The sequence below is a fragment of the Eschrichtius robustus genome, chromosome 10, assembly GCF_028021215.1.
Source record: "Eschrichtius robustus isolate mEscRob2 chromosome 10, mEscRob2.pri, whole genome shotgun sequence".
In the NCBI taxonomy this organism is placed as follows: domain Eukaryota; kingdom Metazoa; phylum Chordata; class Mammalia; order Artiodactyla; family Eschrichtiidae; genus Eschrichtius; species Eschrichtius robustus.
Window position 1 is genome coordinate 14,041,148 of NC_090833.1, and position 23,002 is coordinate 14,064,149.

General features: G+C 42.0%; 1 protein-coding gene across 3 annotated transcripts in view; it reads left to right on the forward strand.

Annotated features, from left to right (window-relative positions):
• FBXW2 (F-box and WD repeat domain containing 2) overlaps window positions 1-11,821 on the forward strand; it is a 31,525-nt gene extending 19,704 nt beyond the window's left edge. For all 3 annotated transcript variants that reach the window (XM_068551903.1, XM_068551902.1, XM_068551904.1), the window contains 3 exons: window positions 1,561-1,647; window positions 2,261-2,430; window positions 7,136-11,821. In XM_068551903.1, coding sequence (XP_068408004.1) covers window positions 1,561-1,647; window positions 2,261-2,430; window positions 7,136-7,424 — 546 coding nt within the window. In that variant the 3' untranslated portion in view covers window positions 7,425-11,821. The remainder of the gene's footprint in view (window positions 1-1,560; window positions 1,648-2,260; window positions 2,431-7,135) is intronic.
• The last annotated feature ends 11,181 nt before the right edge of the window (window positions 11,822-23,002 follow it).

Consider the following 23,002-nt stretch of genomic DNA (forward strand, 5'->3'; position numbering starts at 1 on the left):
TTCAGTTTGATTCAGGGAAAGCTTTTAGAGAAGGGGCCAAATGTGAAGAATAAATGGAAGGTAACTGTGTAAATGGAGTGTTCCAGAGGGTGCCGTATGTGCACAGGCCCTGGGGTGGGAAAGAGCCTAGAACATTTGATAAGCTGATGCCCTGGAAGGCTGTGCTGGGGGAGGTGTGGGAGAGGGGCCAGCACGTATGCTTTACTAGACCTCATTAAGGATTCTGGATTATTGTAAGTATAGTAGACAGCAATTGATGCGTTCTGATCAAGAGTCTGGTGTGATTCGTGTTTTAAGAAGATAACTGCTGAGTGAAAAATGGGTTAGAGTGGGGCACAAATGGATGCAGGGTGGCCAGTTAGGCTTTTGCAGTAGTCTAAGCAAAAGAGACCCACGGCTTGGACTTGGGTGGCAATAAAGAAAGAGAAGGGTGTACACGAAGGATGTGTCTTTAAGGTAAAGCCAACTGAACTTACTCATGGGGAACAAAGAAGAAGAAAGAATCCGATGACTAGTGGGTTTTAGACTGGGTGAGTGATTGTGTGAGAAGACCAGTAATACCACCGAACGGTACACTTAAAAATGGTTAAGATTCTACATTTTATGTTACGTGTATTTTACCACAATAAAAATATTGGGGGAAAAAATTCTGTACTGGGTGCATTCAATTTTAAATAGAAAAGTTATATAAGACAAGTTGGTGTTATGTTAAAAACAGTGGACTTGGGCCTGGACACTGACTGAGATGTCTTAGATAAGTTACTCTTCCCTTCAGGGCCTGAGTTTCATCATCTGCTAAATGTTCCTGTGAGTACTAAATGAGATGATGGGACAGAACCCAGCAAGGTGCCTGGCACTCAGTAGCAGGTCTGTCAGTTTCATTTGAATCTGCAACCCAGGCTTCTGAATGAGTGAGCCTGGCCTCCCCTCTCACTTTATGCTGATTTATTCCTAAAATAACCAGAAGCTAGTGTTCACAGATTATCCCACATGCTAATGGAATGTTAGCTTCTGTTACATTATTATTTTCATTGTTTTATTTCATTTTCACTACAATTATCTGAGATAATAGGTGCCCCATCCCCTATTAAAGATGAGGAAACTGAGAAACGAAGAGGTTAGATGGTCCTGCCTAAGGCTGCAGAGTCAACATATGACAGATTCTGGTCCCAAGTCGAGTGCTTTTCCCTTTATGATGCACATGCTTATGAAAACAGGTCATTTGTATCTACTATGTGAATGGACTTTTTTCTTTCCTATCCCTCACATTTTTTATGAAGTCACGTTTTATAATTTTCAAAGTCAGTCCTAATGTTTGCTTCCAGACTAAAGCTAAGAGTAAATGCTGGCAACATTAGACACTTTTAGGTCTTGCTAATAATGTAAAGAATCTGGTAATAGTAAAACTCTCAGTAAAGGTTAACTTGTGTTATAGTTAACATAGAGTTATAGATTACTCACGTACCATATCATTTTGAGCTCTTTTTCATATTTTAATTAAAAGGGATAAGAACAGTACTAAAAGGATCTTTCTGTAACATGGATATTTATTATTTCTAGGTGGTCTTGCAAAAGTGCAAAGTCAAGTCTCTCTTGCACAGCCCTGGAGACTACATCCTCTTAAGTGCAGACAAATATGAGATCAAGGTGAGGTTTTTCTTCCTCCATTAATTTGCCTTATGAAAGAGTGTAGCACAGGGGGAATATTTCAAGGGAGGAAGGAATGTCTTTAAGCCCTCTTAAACCCACTGGAAAGAGAATTGTTCATTTTCCTGTGTTCTAGGTAGTTTCTAACTCTGATTTGTAAATGAAGGGGGAAAAAAAATCCACAGAAATTTATCCTCGATGCGTTCTTACCTTTTCTTAAGACATATATCTCCTGCTCGCCTCAGTTCTTAGATCTAAAGTATGAAAACATAAACATTTACTTGTATAATAATAATAGCAATTTGCAAAAAAGTTTACAGAGCACTGTTACATGTATTTTTATTGCATCTTTTAAACTGTTCCATATGGTAGGCACTAACCATCTTCACGGCAGGAACTGAGGTTCAAAGAGGTTAAATATTTTACCCAAGATTACACAACACATATGTGCCAAATCAGAATTTGAACCCATGCTTCAGCTGTGAAACCTGTGGTCTCTCCAGTTTACTTCACTTTGTATTTGATGTCAGCAAACACAAGCCACATTGTTTAAGGACAGGCTTTTCTATGGTGATGTGATCTCTCATCTTTCCTAATTTTCTCTTATCTGTAGATTTGGCCAATTGGGAGAGAAATTAACTGTAAGTGCTTAAAGACGTTGTCTGTCTCTGAGGATAGAAGTATCTGCCTGCAGCCAAGACTTCATTTTGATGGCAAATACATTGTCTGTAGTTCAGCACTGGGTCTCTACCAGTGGGACTTTGCCAGTTATGATATTCTCAGGTAATATTCCCTTGGACCTTTACCTTTAACAGTTTGTTGCAGTTTAATAATAAAGACAAGACTCAATATTTCCATAAACCAGTTAGTAACTTGCTTTGGGGAAATGTTTACTCCATCAGTTCTGTGCTGAAAATCTCACACATAAAAATGTTTTAAAGGTAGTAATTAAATTAGAAAGAGTTATATGTTAGAATGTAGAGGGTCTAGATTCTAAGTCCTCTTCTTACTCTGAGTTACTTCCACTTTGAGAATTTCTGAATTCCCCTTCCAGCTTCTCTGGAAAATGAAGAGTTCGGATGAAAAGATCTTTCAGATCTCCTCTAGTTCTAATATTTTAAGTTCTACTTCCTGGTCAGTTGAAATTCTGTGTTGAGGGATTGAGTGGCTTTCCGCTGACTAGCAGAAAGACAGAGAAACTTGGAGAAAATTACAACCTTCAGAGTTTCTCTCCAAAGAAAGAAATAGAGGTCTATAGACAAATAATTTTGTGATTCACTGTATATCATAGACCCCTCTTGGATACTGGTGGTATCTGTTAGCATATTGGAGGCTGTTGGAAGCCAGTGACATGGTGATTAAGAGAACCTACTTTGGTGATAAATAAACCTTGGTTTAAGACCTAGTTCTCTTTCTTATGAGCTGTGTGATTTTATGTAAGTTTCTTAACCTTTCTGTGTCTGAATTGTCTCACCTGTAAAGTAAAGGTTAAATGAAATGCCTGTAATGAGGACCTAGTAGAGGACCTGACAGGTTTTTATTACTCATAGGTGTGAGAAGTCCTACATTAAAGAAACCTGTTTTAATTTGTTTAACCTACTGTACCTCACATGTATTGTGCACAGAGCCCTTGTTTTGAGGAGCACATGTTAACAGCTCACAGAATTAGTGTTCCATAGCATGCTTCAGGAAGTGCTGGCCTGGGGACAGAAACTGAACATTTTCTTCATTGGTTTTATGCATGACTGTTTGAGGTCAACTTGTATGGGATCTGATCCTACTAGCCAGCAGGACTTTGGTGGGCCCAGTCTCTCTGGTCGTAAAGTTACAACCTCATTTATGTCTTCCTGGAGTTAGACCTACATTTCTCACCAGTTAGATTTCCAAGCTTTCAGAATAATTTCTAGAAATGATTGATAATTCCATTTTGACAAAAAAAGACTGGAACAGATGCCAGAAGACATTAGTCCAACCTCTTCATTTTATAGATGGGGAAACTGAAGCTGAAAGAGGATAAGGGCCTTGCCCAATATCCCACAGCTCACCCTAGTCCAGCATCCATCCATCCATCCATCCATCCATCCATCCATCCGTGGTTGGATCATCGGGCAGGCATATGCTTAAGGAACCAGCAAGCCCCAGAGAGAAGGAACTTTTGAAAGAACTTGATTCTTTGCAAAGTAAGAAATTGAAGTACATTTGGCCATGGGTTCCGCACCCACAGATTCAACCAACTGAGGATCGAAAATATTTTTTTTTAAAAATGTCCAGAAAGTTCCAAAAAGCAAAACTTGAATTTGCCGTGCACCAGCAACTATTTACATAGCATTTGCATTGTATTAGATGTAAGTAATCTAGAGATGGTTTGAAGTATACGGGAGGATGTGTGTAGGTTATATGCAGATACTACACCATTTTATACAAACGACTTGAGCGTCCATGCATCTTGTTATCCAAGGGGGTCCTGGAACCAGTTCCCCACAGATACGACCTTAGTCACCGTGGGAAGATCAGATCTTTGATAGTTTAATATTGTTTTTGTTTTGAATTAAGATTTGGGAGACGGGGGTGAAGAGGCGAGGTGGAATAGAGGTATTATAATCTGATTAATGCTTAGAGTTTGAGAGTCTCTAAAGGTTTAATTTGATCCTATGTTCTCGTGTGTGCTTCTTACTCAGAATGGCATACAGAGTCCAGAGTCCCAGATGAAAGTTCTGTTAATTTGTGATGTTTGGAAATACTAGCTGTAACCAATAAACCTGCAAGATTGTTTGCTGCTAACAAGTACTAAGTTCAGATTTTTTTTTTTGTTTTTTGAAAAGGGGCTATTTTATCTCTTGCTTTTTCCCCTCAAACATGAATATTAACAGCCTCTCTTTGAAATCTTGGTACAAATCCTGTGGCCTCAGTTGCCAGGACCAGGTTGCATTCTGTAAGCTTTGATGCTAATTGAAAAGAAAGCACAAATAGTAGCATGTTGCTCCATAAAGCTAAGTTATGGTGCGATCCCTTGAGCTGGGTTATCTCAGTACAGCAGGTGGGGTCTTGTAGGTTTAAGGGCCCAGAGTGCACAGCAGGGATGTCTGTTTACAGTTCTAAAGTAATCAAAGTAGAAGGTGCTGTGAGCCTGTCAGGACCTGTGTTCTGTCCTGCAGCACATTTGTGCTGGGGTCTTTGGAGTCAGCTCAACTTCCTCAGGCTTAAGTCCTGTCCCTAGCCACTCTGTTTTCCAAGTTTCTGGTCATTTTCTGCTGGTGTTGATGATGTGGGACTTACTAGACTTTCCTGCTGCTTTCCCCAGTTTCCTTTGGCTCTCTCTTGTAGGAATTTGTATCTTCCCACGCTTACTGCGCCACTGCTCTAGTCGTTAGCAGATACTTATTTATTTAACCTGTGTGTTAGGCTCTGTGATATACGCTGGGAACCAGCGGAGATACTTACCAAACGTGTGGAAATGGCTAACCAGGGAAGGCTGACATTAAACAGCTGACTACATGCAGGTGTTTTCATGGTTGGGATAAGAGCAACAGGGTTCGGGGTACTTTGAGACCCTGCCTAGTTCGAGGAGTAAAGGAAAGCTTCTTTGAGGAGGAGATTCGGGCCAAGCTCTAAAGGATGAGTAGATGCATTTAACTAAGTGCCGGGGCGAGAGTGCAGTGAGGAGCATTGTAGACTGCGAGGGCAGCCTGCTGAAAGGCCCTGAGACGCAGGAGCCCGGTGCATCTGAGTGACTGAAAGAGGGCCAGAGTGGCAGACGTGCGTGCAGTAGAGAGCCGTTGAAGGGTTTAAAAGTTTAAAATCTGATAGGATTAGATTTTAGTGTGAGGTTAACTGATTGGGAGGGGCCAAGGGCAGATGTGGGGGCACCCATTGAAAACTCTTGGTAGTAGTGCAGGCAAAGGTGATGTCCTGGGTCAGGGTTGGGGCAATTCAGGTAGTAGTGAATAAATCAAAGGAAAGTTTAGGAGGTAAAATCAGTAGATCTTGGTGATTGGATTTGTGGTTTGAGATTTGCATGGTTGCCATGTTTCCTAGCTTGAGCAGCTGGGTGAATGAGCAAGCAAGGAAATGAAGACGAGAAACAGGTTAAGAAGGTTGTTTTGGACTGGTTGAGTGTGAGGAACAGGTCTTATTCTTCACTGCTAAATCCCCTCCCTTCCTGATACCAGACTGAAATCTGCTCCTTTGTAACGGTCTTTCCCTTTGACCTTCGTTCTCTCTGCTAGAGCGCCTAATGCCTGGCCTCTCACGCGTCCTTCACTATTGACAGGTGATGATCGTGTATAGCTTCCCTGTCCCTGCCACTGCTTTCTCCCCACCTCAAGCTCATATTCTTCAGCTGCTCCTTGCTTGTCCTGGTTACCAGGCCCTGTCCCTTCTGGTTGACCTCTTGGACGTTAACACTAGTTGGTAGTGTCCTTGTTAAGATGTAGGATACACTGGAGTCTCACCTAGGCTCAAGTATATTGTCACAGCAGAACTTGAATATCCCTTGTCTTATAGCTCTTTTCCTAGTGCCTCCAAAGAGGACGTCAACTTTTCGCCTTACTAAATGTGCAGATAAGAGAGACGGAGGGTTTCGTTTTGTTTTGTTTTTTTTCATTTGTGTTCCTGTTTGGCAAGGTCCCTCCCACTTTCTGCCTTTGTCGTCGATGTTTTAGGAACTGCCAACCTGAGACGGTTAAGGCTGTCCTCCCAACTCTCCCAGTTTTCTCTAACTTATTATCAATCTATTAATAAATGTTTCTGAATTATTTGGGGGAACTTTATATTTTCAGCCTCTGCTGTTCTTAGAGAGGAACTGGTGTTTGCTACGTGCCGAATGGAGAAGCACTGAGTCTGAGTCACTTGGTTTTTAGTCTTTGTTCTGGGCTTGGGAAGGTTCCCCAAGGCACCATCGGCCCTCCATATCCGTGTGCTCTGCATCCATGGATGTGGAGGGCCAGCCGTACGACACCATTTTATGTAAGGGACTGGAGCATCCTCGGATTTGGGTATCTGAGGACGTCCAGGAACCAATCCCTTTGGATAACAAGGGGTGACCGTATAGTAGTTTTTACCTAGTGGTAAGAGTTGAGTGTTACCCTCTTGTTCTGACTGGTAACTAACTAGTTGTGAATGCTTAGCCAAATTATTTACCCTGGCTGTACTTTAGCTTTCACATCTTAGAAGTGAGAGTATTAAACGAGATAATCTGTAAGATCCTTTCCAGCTTAGATGGGCATCTTGTGCTTTTATAAATATTCATTTCCTTATATGCCTGTGTTATATCACCTTATCGTTATGAAGGGTTCTTCTCCCCGGCCTTTTTTCTAAAGGAGGGTGAGCTTTTTGTCCTCATATTTTCCTTTCTATAAAAATGTTTCATTTAATTCTAAATTTGCTTGAGTTTTGCATTGGTTTTAAATGTCTCCAGAAAAGATTACAGTAGCATAAACAGAAGCACAGTTGCCTTCTGGTTCATGTTTATTAACTTTCATCCTTGTAGGGTCATCAAGACTCCTGAGATAGCAAACTTGGCCTTGCTGGGCTTTGGAGATATCTTTGCCCTGCTGTTTGATAACCGCTACCTGTATATCATGGACTTGCGGACAGAGAGCCTGATTAGCCGCTGGCCTCTCCCAGAGTATAGGAAATCCAAGAGAGGCTCCAGCTTCCTGGCAGGCGAAGTGTCCTGGCTGAATGGACTGGATGGGCACAATGACACGGGCTTGGTCTTTGCCACCAGCATGCCTGACCACAGTATTCACCTGGTGTTGTGGAAGGAGCACGGCTGATGCCGCGAGCTGCGCCGCTGACTGACTTCGGGCGCCAGGGCTGCGGGTTTTGAGTGCAACCTCTGTGGCAGCCGACTGCATGAACCAAAGTTCTCACCTAATGGTATCATCACGCAGTGTACAATCATTTATCTCTGTTTGCCAGGGGGCCAGGGCTCGGGGTGGGGGAGGGCTCGTTTTGTTGACCTACACCGCAGCATGCTGATGGGGTGCACCATTGACTTCATTCGTACTTAGTTATGTTGGTCAGTATAAGAGGCTGCATTTGGGGTTCATCTTTCTTGAATATTGGTTTTAAGTAACGATATTTAAATGGCTCATTAATCTGCTAATTGGTTGCCTATGAAAACACATTCAGTCTATTATTAAAGCTTTTTACCATTGCCTTTTTCTCTTTTGAAGTTGAAGCAAAGGTGCTATGATGTTGTTACAGCAACTTTTCTCACATGGGGCTTAGCTTTTATAACAACCCGTGTTATAAAGACCACCAGGTTCTGTGACATTCATACTCTCCACCAAATACCAGTTCTAAAGAAAAGTTGTCTTCCAGTGCAAATCCAGTTGTATAAATTGATGGTTTGTAACACATTCTAAACCCTAGTTCTTGACAGAGTGAAGGTGGGCCATGTCTGAGATGTGAGGAAGTTAATGTAGTTTTTGTTTCTAGGTGGAGCAAGCTGGTCCTTGGTCCCCCACAGCCTAGGTGACTGCACAGAGGTGACATGGTACAGTAGAAAGAGCCCTGAGCTGGCAGGTTGAAGACTGGCTCTGTTACCTAGGAAACCTGCACCCCAGGCATATACTTCTCTGGTCCCCATTTTCCCTGTCTGTACAGCTAGTTGTTAGGCTGTCACTTGGTTTCTAAGATTCCTTCTGGTCCTGTGTCTGCTGAGGTGTGCAAAAGTTGATATTTCAGTTTTGTCTGATGGCTGATTCATTGCTTCTTTAGGTTTGGAGATAATACATAAATGAAATCACTGATAGAAAGTTGTCATCTATAAGGAAATCCAAACGTACAAAAAAGAATGGATAAGAGGGAATGTAGAAAATGTTACATGTTCCACTTTAAAAATGTAAGTGATTGGTAGAAGAAATGCTGAGAGCAGCTGTGGTCCTCTAGAGAGGCAGTGTGCCGTATTAGAAAGAAAGATCCCTGACCCTGACTTTCGTCCTCCTGTGCCTCTTAACTTGATGTGTAGCCTCAGGCAGGTTAACTTTCTGTTGGAAATGAAGGAATTGCCCTAGATTAAGGTTCGAAAAGTCACACGCCCAGGGGAGCCACGCAGATAAACATAAGCGAGTGCAGCAGTGCAGCATGCTGCGTAGGATGGGGCTGCACCAGGGGAAGCTTATCTGGCAGGGCAGTTATGGAGCCCTAAGTGTTAGGCAGAAACAAGTCCAGTGTTTGGCAGGTCTTCTGATTTTTCAGGAGGTAGAACTGCAGAATTGTATTTGTAATTCCCTAATTTTAAAAATGTTGACAACGACTCGAAGATCATTCAAGATGTAGTGGGCTAAACAAAGCATGTCTGCGGGCTGCCAGTTTGTATTCTCCACCCTCTCATTCCTGTAAATTAGATAATGCTGTGATTCAGCAGTGGAACTGTTTTAACGTAACTGTCACAAACATTAGGGAGAAAGTCGAGGGAGCAAGTAGTAGGAAGAATTCAGCTCTTCCCCGTTGTGTTACAGAGGAGTGAGGGGGGCATTTCATTCACAGACCGACAGGAAACTAGTTTGGAGATGAACTTAACGGGAACCGGAGTGAGAGCCTTTGCCTGGGAATATGAGGTATTCATTCTTCTTAACTCTGATATAAAGCACATAACGTTTTTCAGGTAGGAAAAGCGTTGCTGGCAGAGCTGAGAATGATTCAAAGTACAGTGGGGACACAGCTCTCCCAGAATCCTGTCAGCCTAGAGTCTGACAGTGGACCTCTGAATGCTGCAAAGTTAGGGTTTCAGAGAATTCTGATGGTTGGTTTCAAGGACGGGTTTAGTTAATATCCGTGTTGAGGCTCTGAGGGAATTACGTAAAAGAACAATTATCTTTCTCCATCCCCCAAATCCCTTTCACATTGAGTTCTGTGTGTGAGCTCTGCTCGGTCCTTCAAGAAGTGGAACCAGATTAGAAGCTGGAATCTATCTTGCAGGAACCTCAGGAGGCTTTGGGCCATGATAAGGGTAAACAACTTAACTCCTTTTCATCCAGCCAGAACAAAAAAACTGAGATTACTGATCTAATGACCATCCCTATTCCCACCTCACCATCAGATATATCCAGTAGCTTCAAAGACCAAGCGATTATAACTATAGTCATTTGTGGGAAAAATTTTTTGAAAATGACAAACCTGAAACCTGTATGGCATGTCCCATTTCAGTTTTCAGAGGTGAATACCAAAGTTATCATCAAGGTGGTACAGCTGATTTTGACAGCAGTGCTTAGAGTCCTAACTTTGATCCTCCTCACAGAGATCTTTGCTTCACCTGAGCATTTTATTTAATTGCTTTATGGATGCTAGCTTTATTCATAGTATTGTCAGCTTTTATACAAATGGAAAACTTAACTTATCCTTTAAAAAGAAATAAAGCAAGGTGGGGAGTCAGAACAGTGGGTAGGGGATAACTCAGTCTCCCTTCATGGAATTAGGGGACTCTCTCCCCTACACACTGACTTCTGCTTCCTTAGCTCAGAGGCAAGGGATTTGCCTCTGCCCCTTCTTTTGTGAATATTCTCATTTCTGAAAAATTCTTAATCATAAGCAGATAGACTCCATCTTTCTTTGTGAGTGTTGGATTTCTTGAGTGGCCCTGGTGTGGTAGAAGGGGGGGTTCTTTCCTCTCCGGTTTGTGTAGGGAACCATAACAACTTAAGGCTCCGGGGGAGGACGGGGTCCAGGAGAGCTGAGCGAGTGTGGTTTTAGCAGACTTTGTTCCCATTCCAAAGGAAGCTAGTTTCCTCCAGCCAGCCCCATTATTTGAAGTAGTAAGTGTTGTCAAACCTGACCTCTTAGACCTATCAGAGAAGTAGGAAGAAGGACTTCCTCCAGGACGGGGGCTAGACTTTGAAGACGTTCCACAGGAAGTACACGTGTTTGAATAGCTTTTAAATGGAAGATGGAGAATATTGCTATTTTAAGCTGTGTACTTCATTTTTCATAGTTTAAAATTAATCTGTGCTGGCCACTAAAAATGCTCAGTAAAATGTGAATGAGGGTTATGTAATCATTCTAGTATTTGCTCTCAGGAGAATGATTGCTGCTCTGCATTTGTAAATCTTAGGGAGAAAAGAAATACTTCTGGAAACAGTATTACATTAGACATGAAGAATTTGTTTCTGTTAGGTGAGGCTTTTCAACCAAACAGAAGTAGCTAAGGAGAGTAGAGCCTGGCTTTACATGTTGCTTTGGCCAAACCCAGCCAACTCCTTGAAGCCACGACTGTTGCCCTGGCTTCTTGGGAGCCTAGAGGTGAATCTTCCCATCGTCCCTCTTCTAGTTCTCCGTGCCTCCTCCTTGTCTGGGCCTCTACTGGGCCTTGGTGTCTGAACCACTTGCCATCCTCTGTAGGAAAGTGTGTAGTCAGATTGCTGCCCTAGGATGCAGCCTGGGCCAGGGCACACTGTGACCTTTGCCTTTAGGGCCATAGAGTTGTCAGTATAGGGGAGAGGCCCCTTAGGTCTGTCCCCTTGACACAGCCTTCCTACCTGGTTATGCTGGTGCTTGCCAAGATACTTAAGACAACCAAGACACTCGAGAATTCTGCAGTCCCCAGATAAGATGTCTCATGGAGAGAACAGGTTAGCATTCTTGACAGAAATGCCTACCAGCCATCTTTGGCAGTGTCCTGATCCGTAGCTCCCTGTACTTACTGTAGGAAAGTGAATTTCTTTCAGGATAAATCCTCACATGGATTACTGGATAGTCTTTGTATCACTCCCTTCAGCCTAATCAGGCTGAATGATCGCGCTCAGTGCAAAAAGGTGTTTTGCTGTCAAGTTGTTTCAATGCGTTTCCAGTCTCCCCCAGAATGGTATAGTTGCTTAAAGCTAGTACTACAGTCTTGACCAGTGTAAACATACTTAATTATTGCAGCTTAAAGAATCCAGCTACTTCTACTCTTCATGAATATGCTCAAATAAAAATGTGTTTTTCTATGTTTAAACCTGGCAAATTATGAATTCAGATGATAAAAGCTCACAGTTGTTTGGTGTCCATATACTCACATTGTGAACATATCTCACTCATTTAGACTTAGTACTCTTGATGAGAATGCTCAGGTTGAGAAAGGCTGGCCTCACCAATCCAACATCTGTGGCAACATGGAACTTATGTTTCACTTATTTGATGTATGTTGTGATCTAGGGGGAATGAAATGAAGTTTATATTTGAACTGTCTGTGGGGTGGGTGGGCGGGGGAGAAGGGATTGCTTAAGCAAATAGTGGAGTGATTGTGGAACAAGATGTCTCTATAAGACGAGAAGTTATTTTCATGCATCATAGAAGCATTCTTCTACCTGTGAGTGATTGTGCTAACTGTAAATCATTTATATCTATACATTAAAGCAGGTTCCCTTGATTAGGCAACATTTGGTTAGCCAAGCCCAAGTTATTGTTTGTACTTGAAAGAAATAAAGCTGCATTTCCTTAAAAATTACATTCTGTAGTTAAGACTATTTTCTTACTTTTTTCCCCCCAACCAATTCTAAGGAAACTTTTCAAAAGCGAGTGTTTTAGAATGCATCTTTAGAAATGAACTGCCCCTCGAGTGATCTAAAGTGACTCTGTTCTTCTACTGTTTCTGCGTGTTCTAGAATGTAAGTCTAACAATGTAACAATTTCTGAATGAGATCCAAGAGGGAAAACAATAAATTTAAAAGTAAAATGCAGGAAGGATTTTGGTGACCTTCATGAATAGATGCAGATGGAGGGAAAGTACGTTTATGCAGGGTCGAGACCTTGGGATCAGCTTCCTCTCTTTTGCCCTCCTCTGTTCAGCACATCCCCAAGTTGGTTCATTCTTTCTTCTTAATTTAAACTTGTAGGACTCCTTGTCATCAAACATGGTCCTGTACTTTTGATCCCCAGCAGCGCCATGACAGGGCAGATTGTCCTTCCTGTTTTACAGATGAGAAGTTGAGGCTTGCGCGGAGCAACTAAGCCCGCGAGCCACAACTACGGAAGCCTGGGCACCTAGAGCCCGTGCTCCATGACAAGAGAAGCCACCGCAGTGAGAAGCCCACACACCACAACTAGAGAAAGCCCGCGCACAGCAACGAAGACACAATGTAGCCAAAAATATAAATAAATAAATAGATAGATAAATTTATTTTAAAAATAAAAGGAGTTGAGGCTTGAAAGAGTGGCTAATTGCTTAGAGGAGTAGTAAGTAGCAAGGATGAGGCTGGGGCCCTGATGTTTAGCCTCTGCAGACCTGGATTTTTCCTGCCTTTCCTTGTTTCCCTTCCCATTCTCTCTACTTCAGTCTCTTCAATCCAGACCTGGCCCTCTGCCCTCTGCCCTCTGCCTTCACCACTCATGTGCACCTCTTGAGCCACCATGGACTCTGCTTCCAGGGCCTCTCCCCAACCACTCTTTTGAGCACGTATCTCTGTTCAACAACCTTAATGACTCCCTGTTATCAGCAGGGGGTGTCTAGATCTATCAGTGTAATTGAGTCCCAACTCATCTCTTCAAAGGACTCTTGCTCTTTCGTTTCCTGCCTTTGCACCTTGGGTCTTCCCACATCCTTGTGGGGAAGCCCTCTGTGCTCTTTCCAACCTGTCCTTGGGCCAGCCTGTAGGATCCCATTAACCTCCTACCATCTTTAAAGCCTCTGGTGACCACCACCCCCACTGGGCCTGACTCAGTGTTTTGTTCCAGGGTAGGTAGGTGTGCAATTCATTTGGCAGTTCATCATGTAGTACCTTTTGCAGTTGGTAAACCATTAACTTTTACTCTTAAGCCATACATTTTTCAAAATTTAGGTGAATGCTTTGTCTCTCCAGTAACATTTTAAGATTGAGTTCTTACAAGATGCTCAATAAATTCTTGATATTTTAATAAATTCCATGAATTGTCTTAGGGGCTACATGTTATGGAGGAAAAATAACTTTTGAGAATGTCAGGGCCTTGAAGCAAAATGAAAGACCAATTACACACAGCTCTCCCTCTCTTAGACTTCCCTGCTCTGCCGTATTTTTTTTAATTAAAGTATAGTTGATTTACAATGTTGTGTTAATTTCTGCTGTACAGCAAAGGGATTCAGTTATATATAAATTCTTTTCCATATTCTTTTCCATTATGGTTTATCACAGGATTTTGAATATAGTTCCCTGTGCTATAAGTAGGACCTTGTTTATCCATCCTATATATAGTAGTTTGCATCTACTAATCCCAAACTCCCAATCCATCCTTCCCCTACCCCACTACCCCTTGGCAACCACAAGTCTGTTCTCTTTGTGAGTCTGTTTCTGTTTCGTAGGTAAGTTCATTTGTGTTGTATTTTAGATTCCACATATAAGTGATATCATATGGTATTTGTCTTTTTTTTTAAATTTTTTAATTTTATTTTTTTATATGCAGGTTCTTATTACCTATTTTATACATATTGGTGTATATATGTCAATCGGCATTTGTCTTTCTATGTCTTCATTTAGTATGATAATCTTTAGATCCATCCATGTTGCTGCAAATGGCATTACTTCATTATTTTTTTATGGCCACGTAGTACAGTAAGTCCCTTGCACACGAATGAGTTCCATTCTGAGAGCGCATTCTTAAGTTCCATTTGTTCGTAAGTCCAACATAGTTAGCCTAGGTACCCAACTAACACAATCGGCTATACAGTACTGTACTGTAATAGGTTTATAATACTTTGCACACAAATAATACATAAAAAACAAACATGGTTTTAATCTTACAGTACAGTACCTTGAAAAGTACAGTAGTACAGTACAACGGCTGGCATACAAGGGCTGGCATTGAGTGAACAGGCAAGAAGAGTTACTCACTGGAGGAGGGAGAGGAGGTGGGAGATGGTAGAGCTGAAGGATCGTCAACAATAGGAGTTGGAGGACAAGGTGCGGTTTCGCTCATGCCTGATGTTGATGGCACAGGTTCTGGTTCCTTGCTGGATTCAATTCTATTTACCCTCTTGCTTCCAGACATCCTGGGCTTGAAATAAAGATACTGTACTACTGTACTCTATTCAGGACTGTACAGTAAAGTACACAAAAGCACAACCACTTGTAGAGGATGCACGCACATTCACATCTTTGAAAGTTTGCAACTTGAAGGTTTGTATGTAGGGGACTTAACTGTATTCCATTGTATGTGTCTACCACATCTTTATCCATCCATTTTTGGACATTTAGGTTGTCTCCATGTCTTGGCTATTGTGAATAGTACTGCTATGAACATAGGGGTGCATTGTTCTGCCGTGTTCTATAAACATCTAAAGTGTTCTGAGTACACTTGAACAGAATGTTTGACGATCACTCTGTGATTAGACAAGGGTAGTCCTTGCCAGTGGGATGTTCCTGTCCTTTGCATTTTTTTAAAAATTATTATTTATTTTATTTATTTATTTATGGCTCTGTTGGGTCTTCATTTCTGTGCGAGGGCTTTCTCTAGTTGCGGCAAGTGGGGGCCACTCTTCATCGCGGCGCGCGGGCCTCTCATTATCACGGCCTCTCTTGTTGCGGAGCACAGGCTCCAGACGCGCAGGTTCAGTAATTGTGGCTCACGGGCCTAGTTGCTCCGCGGCATGTGGGATCTTCCCAGACCAGGGCTCGAACCCGTGTCCCCTGCATTGGCAGGCAGATTCTCAACCACTGCGCCACCAGGGAAGCCCCTGTCCGTTGCATTTTAACCACATGTTCTGTTCTGTTTGTGGCAAAGATCATCTAACAATAACACAAACTTTTGGAGAAAATTACCCAGACTCCTTTATCATAACAATTTTTAATATTCTCTTCTAATCCTTATGCATATATGTATAGATTTATGTAATTACAAATCATTGTTTTGTATTGTGTTGTCAGAATTGTGCTCTGTCTTTGCAATTACCATAATACTTTGTAATATTCCTTTATTACATATACTTTGCTAAACCATTCCTGTTTTGGTGAATAATTAAGTAGTGTCTAGTTTTGTTTTTTAGGTAATGCTACAGAGAACTTCTTTGCGCATGATTTCCTTAGAACAAGTTCCCAGTAGATGACTTATTGGTAAAAGCAAAGGAAATTTTTTTCTTAACGTTTTTCTGTTATAGACATGGAAGAGACCATAAAACACACACAGTTTATTGAGTAGTTATAGAGTGAACGCCTGTCTAACCACTGTCCAAGTCAAGAAAGAACGTTTCTGGGTTCCCAGAAACCTCCTCTGTTTCCAGGAAGGAACACTTTATGGCTTTTGCTTCATATTTATCATGTGGCTTTCCAAGTGGGTTAAAGGGATTTATGTTGTCACCTTACTGGATTGAGTGTACATGTTTCAACACAATATCATCAGTGTTGAGTGGTTATTTGAAACGGCCAATTTAGTAGGTACAAAGAAGGTATCTCAAGGTTGCTTTAATTGTCATTTCTTTAACATGTGAAGACAGATATTTTTATGTCCTTATTTTTATTTCTTCTGAACTCTGTCGTCTTCTTTTACCCATTTATTTTTATTACATTTTCAAAAACTTGGGAAACATTGAGATGAATTATAGTCACAAATAAAATTTCGCTAATCTAGGCATCACTTGAAAGTAAGAATTCAACCCAAGGCATGCATTGAAGTTTTCTTTCATTCCATAAAAAGGATCCGTGTTAAGTAAACCTATCAACAGTCGCTGTTTACATCCCAGTAATTAACACGATATGTCACAAACTGCATTGCCTGTCAGAGTAGGTCTAGAACTTCAGAAGAGGGCCAGTCAACAGTACTGGATATATAGAGCTGTCTCAATTTAAACTTTTCCTAATGAAGATATACCACAGGTGATTAATAATATTTAAAGGAAAATGTGGGCAATCATGAATCAAAAGGTTTTTCTCCAAAACTAATATGTTGAAATTTAAAATGAGGAACTAATTCAGAAGGAAACCAAGTGCAGATTCCAAGGACCTAGTCATCCTAGTGTTTTATTTTTACTCATTAATGCAGAGGGTGTTGTCAGGTGTGCTTTTATATTTCGGGCCTCTGTGAATTCAGTGAGGAGATTTTCCATCTGTGAGGTTTTGCAGGAGAGCAAACATTCCTGAGGTTGTTAGTTCAGCAGATTGAGCTTGTTGATCATTCAAGCTTTAAGGTCATAAAGCTTGATCTCTTTTTTTTTTTTTTTTTTTCTGGCTGTACTGCGGAGCTTGCAGAATCTTAGTTCACTGACCAGGGATTGAACCCAGGCCACAGCAGTGAAAGTGCTGAATCCTAACCAGTGGACCGACAGGGAATTCCTGCTTGAACTCTTTGAGAGGGAATCAGAAAAAAAAAACACTTAGGAAGGCTATGTGTCAGCTTAAGCTGACAACACTAAGCATTGTTTTCTTAATTTCTTTTTTTCTACCCCATAAGACTATGTCTTGCGAACAGGAACTGTGTCTTACTCTTCTCTGTGCCCATATTGCCTAGAACTGGCTTAATATAAACTCGGAAGGGGGGGCTGGATGGATGTGTGGGTGAATGGACTTTGGATTGGTCTGCACTGATTCCTATAATCCAGTGTTCCCAATGTGTGTGATATCCTCCCAGCACATTCATATCACCTGGGAACTTGGTAGAAATGAAAATTATTGGGCCAGACCCCAGACCTAATGAATCAGAAACTCTTGAGGCTGGAGTTAGGCAGATGGTTCCTGCGCCCACGAAGGTTGAGAACCATGGCTGTTACCTAGCCTGTTCTGCCATCTAGTGGAATCCTTGGGAATAGCATGTGGCAATGAGTTGAGCAGAAGTCGGTTGCTGTAGAATACATTAATTATACTAAGGACTTTCTTGCACTTAAAATTAAAGCCACTCTGAATGTGTTCTAAAACTGGAGTTGGCTTCTACTTTATTTTCAGTTATTATAGCACATTTCATGTCAAGACATCAGTAGGCAGACTACATAAACTCTTCCCTATTGTTTTATAAATAAATACCTTTAATTTTGTATTAAAATGTCTCTTATCATACACTGGAATAATACACAGCTGTCAAATAATGCTATGAAGAATAATTTGTGGGGGAAATGGAAAAACTTAAGGTGAAAAAAACAGGATTAAAAATGGCATACACACCCTGAGAAAACCATAATTCAAAAAGAGTCATGTACCATTGCAACACTATTTACAATAGCCAGGACATGGAAGAAACCTAAGTGTCCATCGACAGATGAATGGATAAAGAAGATGTGGCACATATATACAGTGGAATATTACTCAGCCATAAAAAGAAACAAAATTGAGTTATTTGTAGTGAGGTGGACGGACCTAGAGTCTGTCATACAGAGTGAAGTAAGTCAGAAAGAGAAACACAAATACCATATGCTAACACATATATATGGAATCTTAAAAAAAAAATGGTTCTGATGAACCTAGGGGCAGGACAGGAATAAAGACGCAGATGTAGAGAATGGACTTGAGGACATGGGGAAGGGGAAGGGGAAGCTGGGACAAGTGAGAGAGGAGCATTGACATATATACACTACCAAATGTAAAACAGATAGCTAGTGGGAAGCAGCCGCATAGCACAGGGAGGTCAGCTCGGTGCTTTGTGGCCACCTAGAGGTGTGGGATAGGGCGAGTGGGAGGGAGGCGCAAGAGGGAGGGGATATGGGGATATATGTATACATATAGCTGATTCACTTTGTTATACAGCAGAGACTAACATAACATTGTAAAGCAATTGTACTCCAATAAAGATGTTTAAAAAAATTAAGTTATTATAAAAATTTTTTTTAAATGGCATACACCATGATTCAAATTATATGATTTAAATATGCACAGGAACAAAATGAAATATACCAGAAGGGTAATAATGGTTCTCTCTTGGGAATGAGATTATAGGTGAATATTTTCTGTATGCTTTTTTCTGTGGGGGGGTGGTATTTTCTAAGTGTTTTATGATGAACATAAATTATTTTTAAGAATAATTTTTAAAAATTTTAGTATGAGTATGTAATATAGCTGCAGGCATCATTTAGCTCAAATTCCTTCTATCAGGAAATGTTAGGTCCCTACTTTGTACCAGGCATAGTGCTAGGGCCTGGGGATACAGAGATAATTGTGTATGGGCCCTGCTTCTAGGGGCTCCCGGTTCTCTGGGATAGTACACACAAAATCCCAAGAGGTGTAATGAAGGAAGCTCAAAGAAGGGAGAAGTTCTTCTTGGGGTGATAACCAAGATTTCCCAGAGGAAGTAACCCTCCATCAAGTTCCCAAGCTAAGATGAGGAGTCTAGATGCAAACATCCTGTAAATTACCAGCCTTTGTTAGAGGGCTGCAGGATACATGTGGTTGTCTGGACTGTATTACTCACAGGGGTCTTTACAATCAATGCAAGTACACATAGGACACTACCAGAATTTGAAGACAAAGTCATTGTAAACAGCTGGCACTCAACACAAAAGGAGCAGGTGGTTGGTGGTAGCGGCATAGTTCTTCAATCTTTTCGAATCCCCACATAAAAATAACAACTAAATAGCAAGACCAAAAAATCAGACAATACTTACAACAAAATTGGTAACAAGGTAACCCCATGAGCCCCAAAATACAAGCTAGAGGGGCAAACCAAAAACTGCCACAGGAACAGCATTTGTGTAAGAGGAGAAGGAAAAAAAGAAAGAAGGAACAGGGCTAAGTACATCATGGACCTGAGAACAGAACCCAAAATGGGCAACGGTGATCACTGGAGAGTTGGGCAACCAACCTGAAAATGTCAGCTGAAGCTGGGAGAGGGTTTGTCCTCCCCAACAGTAGGTGAGTGCAAGTGCCTATGGTAAGAACACCTGAAAGGACTGGAGCAGGGTAGCCCTTATAAGCTCACGAGGCTGACCTGCTGTCTTCTGGGACTAAAAGCAGAATTGAGCAGGACTGAGATGAGAGAAGAGAAACCGAGAGAGACACAGAGAGAGAGAGAGAGAGAGGCTGTATGGGGCCCGGGGGGGCAAGGGAGGGTGGTCTTTGTAGCTGACAGAGGAACATGGAAGACACTACCAGAGTTTGAGGACAAGGAAAGAATGAGATGGACCAGACCCAAGAAGGGGTAAGGACAGAGGCGGGAAATCCCAGAAATCAAGCTGCTTTATTTTTACACTCCACACAAAAACAACAAAAGAGTGGGCTCTGTGAAGGTTGAAAATCTTTCCTGAATACAGCCTCATTCCAAAAAGTCAGGAAAAATAATTTCGCATAAAAATAAACAATAGGAAAGTATCAAGGCCAATTTCCACCCAAAATTATTAAAAGGATAAGAGGGAGCAGAATGATAGCCCCATAGACAATGAAAGCACACCTCGGAGATGTCAGAAACAGTTCAAAACAGTTATTAAAAAACAAACGAGGGCTTCCCTGGTGGCGCAGTGGTTGAGAATCTGCCTGCCAATGCAGGGGACACGGGTTCGAGCCCTGGTCTGGGAAGGTCCCACATGCCGCGGAGCAGCTAGGCCCGTGAGCCACAATTACTGATCCTGCGTGTCTGGAGCCTGTGCTCCACAACAAGAGAGGCCGCGATAATGAGAGGCCCGCGCACCGCGATGAAGAGTGGCCCCCGCTTGCCGCAACTAGAGAAAGCCCTCGCACAGAAACGAAGACCCAACACAGCCATAAATAAAATAAATAAATAAATAAATAAAAATAACAAAACAAAACAAAAAACTAAAAAAAAAAATAAACGAAAATACATTGAACAAGTGGCCTAAGACATGAAACAACTGCATAAATCACAATTAGAAAACCTCAAAAATGAAATGAAGAATTCAGAAAAGAGTTAGAAATTATTTTAGAAGCGAAGACTAAACTAGAAGCAACATAAGAACTAAACACAACAGATGATGCCTTGCGAGCTACCGCCTACTCATCCTGGGGGTCAGTGGCACAGTCCTTCACAAGGCGGCCTTCCTGACTTCTAGGCTGGCCAAGCTAAGTGGGCCCTACTGGGCCAGAGCCCCTGATCTGTGTCGTTTGATGTCTGCCTTCCCCATTAGACTGTAAGTTCCTTGAGGGCAATGGGTGTGCTTTTCTGTTTCATGTCTGTGTCCCAAATGCCGGCCACAGTGCCTGGATCAGAGGCACTTGGTACTGCTGACTTTGTCCAGTGGTAGGATCTGTAGGTGGCTGCCCCAGGACCTAGGTCACTAGACTGTTCTGTGCCTCAGGGCTAGTGACGCCAAACTTCCTGACATGCATGACATGTTCCAGCACAACAAAGAACTGCCCCATCCGGAATGCCAGGAGAGCCTCCCTCAAGAAATGCCGTGAAATCCTTATAAAAGAAAAATCATCCTTTCAAAAATACAATCAGCATTCAAGTAGGCATCTCTTACTTGCTTATAGACATCTAACATCTTCAGCACCACAACATTTTGATAGACATGATTTTGAGAAGAGCTTTGATATAGCAAAGTCAAAGACTTTTTCTAGAGAAGTATTTAATGATCTAGGTCTCAAATACAAGGTTTTTCTTTTCTGCTTCCAATAACATTATTCTAAAGACAAAAAGAAAGAAAAATTGAAATACTGTACTTTTAATTAAATGTCCTTGGAAAAGAATGTCCTTCAAATATTTATAGAGAACCTGTTAAGACCTAGGATCATCTCTTTCCCATAGATTCAAATGGATGAAGCTGGATGTTTCTGTCAGGTGACTGATCAAATTGCTGACTTTCTCTGCTCTTCTAGGGACTTTTCCACTCAATAGTAATTGTATTTGAGAAGTCCCACTAGAGTCTGGTTTAGCTGTATTAGATGACTTGGAGCATCTGGACCTGACTTTGGGCCTCCTGTCAAAAGTTAACTCAGGGTTCTCTCTCCTTTTAAGAGGAAATCTAGGAGCTTTTTTTGTCAAGTATAATTTACCTAGCACAAAGCCCACATTTTAAATTACAGACTTACTACTTTGCCCTATTGTTTCGTCCCTCAGGAGGGGCTTTCTGCAGCGGTAAAGGAAAGCCAGCATCTGGATCTAGGGGCACATCAAAGGAGGGACCACATCTCTCCAGGACAGTGTGTGCTGAAATTTGAACAACTTGCTTTGGTTTAACCAACATTTTCTTGGATTTCCATGACTTAAACCAGTCCTGCTCGTTATAAGTAGACTGCAGCACACTCACCCCCAAGGAGATGCTTCCATGAAGACCTGTAAAACTGGGATTTATGTTGAACAGTACTGGGGAAGACTAAGTTTTTAAACAGGAAAATCCCCCCATCCGGATGTAAATGCCTGAGCTCCCCGACCATAGCCTTCCACTCCCGGCACCTGCTCTGCAGCACCGTCTCCTCAATGTCAGCGAGCAGTACAAATGGGCTCCTGTGCATATTTCCATAAATGTGCTTGCTGAGGGCTGTCCTCTGGCTGTAGTAAGCAAAGTCACTTTTCTTTAAGAAGAAGTGCCAGGAAGGAGACATGTCAGGCCGTAAATTACCTCTCCTGACCCTACTGTGATGTAATACTGCAAGATTCTTCCCAGAAATTTGCTGCAGCTGGTTTTGTAAATTATCAGGTTTGAAGAGCCAGAAGTTTGCACATCTCTATGCTTTGTATAAATTGTAGAATATTCTTATAATTTTTCCCCCGAAAGAGGTGAAATGCACACAGTGAACTCTGCAGGATCCACGGGAACTGGGTTTCTGATTTCAAACCTTGGTATGTGGCTGTTTGTCATCTTGGCCCAGTGAATTGACACATCCCTGAGCCAACAGGGAGGAATTCTCAGGAATCTCACATAGCACACGAGCTATATAGAAAATAAAGCCATTTGCTATCACTGCGGAACACCATTTCTGCTCTTATGACGGAAGTGTTACCAGCAGGCAGGCAGCACAACAAATAATACGGCTCTTGCACTTCTCCATGGTGATCGATTCCAATGACATGGATGAGATTTGGTTGAGATGGATTAACAAAACCAGGGGCTATTATAAATGTCCTTTGATCTCTGAGAGGTGTGCTTTTATCTCTGGCAAGCTCCCCTCTGCAGCCACAGATTTCTTTTTTTTTAACTTACTAATTTTCTTTTATTAATTAATTTATTTTATTTCTGGCCGCGTTGGGTCTTCGTTGCTGTGCGCGGGCTTTTTTTCTCTAGTTGCGGCGAGTGGGGGCTACTCTTCATTGCGGTGCGCGGGCTTCTCATTGCGCTGTCTTCTCTTGTTGCGGAGCACGGACTTTAGGCGCGCGGGCTTCAGTAGTTGTGGCTCGCGGGCTCCAGAGCGCAGGCTCAGTAGTTGTGGCGCACGGGCTTAGTGGCTCCGCGGCATGTGGGTTCTTCCCAGACCAGGGTTCAAACCCGTGTTCCCTGCATTGGCAGGCGGATTCTTAACCACTGCGCCACCAGGGAAGACCCTGCAGCCACAATTTTAATTTTCCTTAATTCTCTTTTGGTTTTATCATA